This window comes from Callorhinus ursinus, unplaced genomic scaffold (assembly GCF_003265705.2).
Source record: "Callorhinus ursinus isolate GAN/ISIS: 27379988/994484 unplaced genomic scaffold, GSC_fseal_2.0 scaffold10341, whole genome shotgun sequence".
Taxonomy (NCBI): domain Eukaryota; kingdom Metazoa; phylum Chordata; class Mammalia; order Carnivora; family Otariidae; genus Callorhinus; species Callorhinus ursinus.
The window spans coordinates 1-1,552 of NW_027407391.1; the positions used below are offsets into that span (position 1 = coordinate 1).

General features: G+C 64.8%; 1 protein-coding gene across 1 annotated transcript; it reads left to right on the forward strand.

Moving 5' to 3' along the window:
* Positions 1-7: 7 nt before the first annotated feature.
* On the forward strand, positions 8-1,549 carry LOC141372360 (uncharacterized; the record flags this gene model as incomplete). Its single annotated transcript, XM_073890848.1, has 2 exons — positions 8-582; positions 625-1,549. Coding segments are annotated over exons 1-2 (990 nt in total), but the record flags the coding sequence as incomplete, so codon positions are not given.
* Positions 1,550-1,552: the final 3 nt, after the last annotated feature.

Genomic DNA, 1,552 nt, shown 5'->3' on the forward strand with positions numbered 1-1,552 from the left:
GGGCTGGGCTCTGTCTTGCAAATACCCACGGAGAGCAGGCACGGGGGTGAGCTTTTCTCCTCTCACAGATGTTCCATGACCTAAGGAGCTAGAGCCGGCTCCAACTCCATCAGCAGCTCTGCAGGGAGGGGTGGTGCCTGCAGAGACTTCAGCAGGAGACCAGGAGCCGGCAGTTGACCTGGCACCTGCCCACGGAGAGCCTGACGCCGACCAGGAAGGGCCTGCTGGAGAACCTGTGCCAGGAGAGCCTGCCCCTGTTCCTGCTGGAGCCAGTGCCCCTGTGCCTGCCCTGAACTGTGGCCCTGCTCCTTCCCCAGACCCCGCTCCTGCCTTGGATCCTGACCCATCCCTACCCCTGCCAGTGCCCCTGTCCCTGCCCCTCACCCAGATACTGCCTTGGTTCCTGTATGTGCCATTGCTGCAGACCCTGTCCCTCCCCTTGCACCTGCCCCTTCCCCTTCCCCTGCTTGTGCTCCTGTTCTGGCCCCTGACCCAAGTCCTGCCCCTTCCCCTGCCCATGCCTGTGTCCCTGTTTTCGCCTCTGACCCAAATCTTGCCCCCACTCATGTCCCTGCCCCTGCCCGTGCCCCTGCTAGAGCCGATGGCCCTTCCCTTGCCCCTACTCGTGCCCCTGCAGCTGCCMCTTCCCCAGCACCTGCCTGTGCACCTGTTCTTGCCCCTGCTCCGGATCCTGACCCAGCTCCTGGCCTGGATCCTGCCCCTTCCCTTGCCCCTGCCTCTGCTCCGGTTCTTGGCCCTGACCCGGGTTCTGCCCCTGCCCCTGCCCCTTCCCCGACGTGTGCACCTGTTCTTGCCCCTGACCCAGCTCTTGCCCTGGATCCTGCCCCTTCCCCTGCCCCTGCCTGTATTCCTGTTCTTGCCCCTGTCCCGGGTTCTGCCCCTGCAACTGTCCATTCCCCTGCCCCTCCCTGTGCTCCAGTGCTTGGCTCTGACCCAGCTCCTTCCCCTTTCCCTACCCGTTTCCCTGCCCCTGCATGTGCACCCATTCCTGCCCATGACCCACCTCCTGCCCCTGCACCTGTCCGTTCCTCTACCTGTGTCCCTGTCCATGCCCCTGCCAGAGCCAATGCCCTTCCCCCTGCCTGGGTCCCTGTCCCTGTCCCTGCCCCTGCAAGAACCAATGCCCTTTCCCCTGCCTGTGTCCCCGTTCCTGCCCCTGCCCCTGCCAGAGCCAGTGCCATTTCCCCTACCTGGGTCCCTGTCCCTGTCCCTGCCCCTGCAAGAGCCTATGCCCCTTCCCCTGCCTGGGTCCCTGTTCCTGACCCTGCCCCTGCCAGAGCCGATGCCCCTTCCCCTGCTTTCCAGGGCCGCGGGCCCTTCCCTTGGCCCTGCCTGTGCACCTGTACTTGCCCATGACCCAGCTCCTACCGTGGATCCGGCCCCTGTCCCTGCTCTTGCATATGGCCCTGCTCTTGCATCTGGCCCTGCCCATCCTCTTGTTCCTGCAGGGCTCCCAGAACCACAGCCAGAGCCCACATCCTCGTGGGGAGAGCCCCTTGTACAATTACCCTTATTTCCATCACCCGACCCT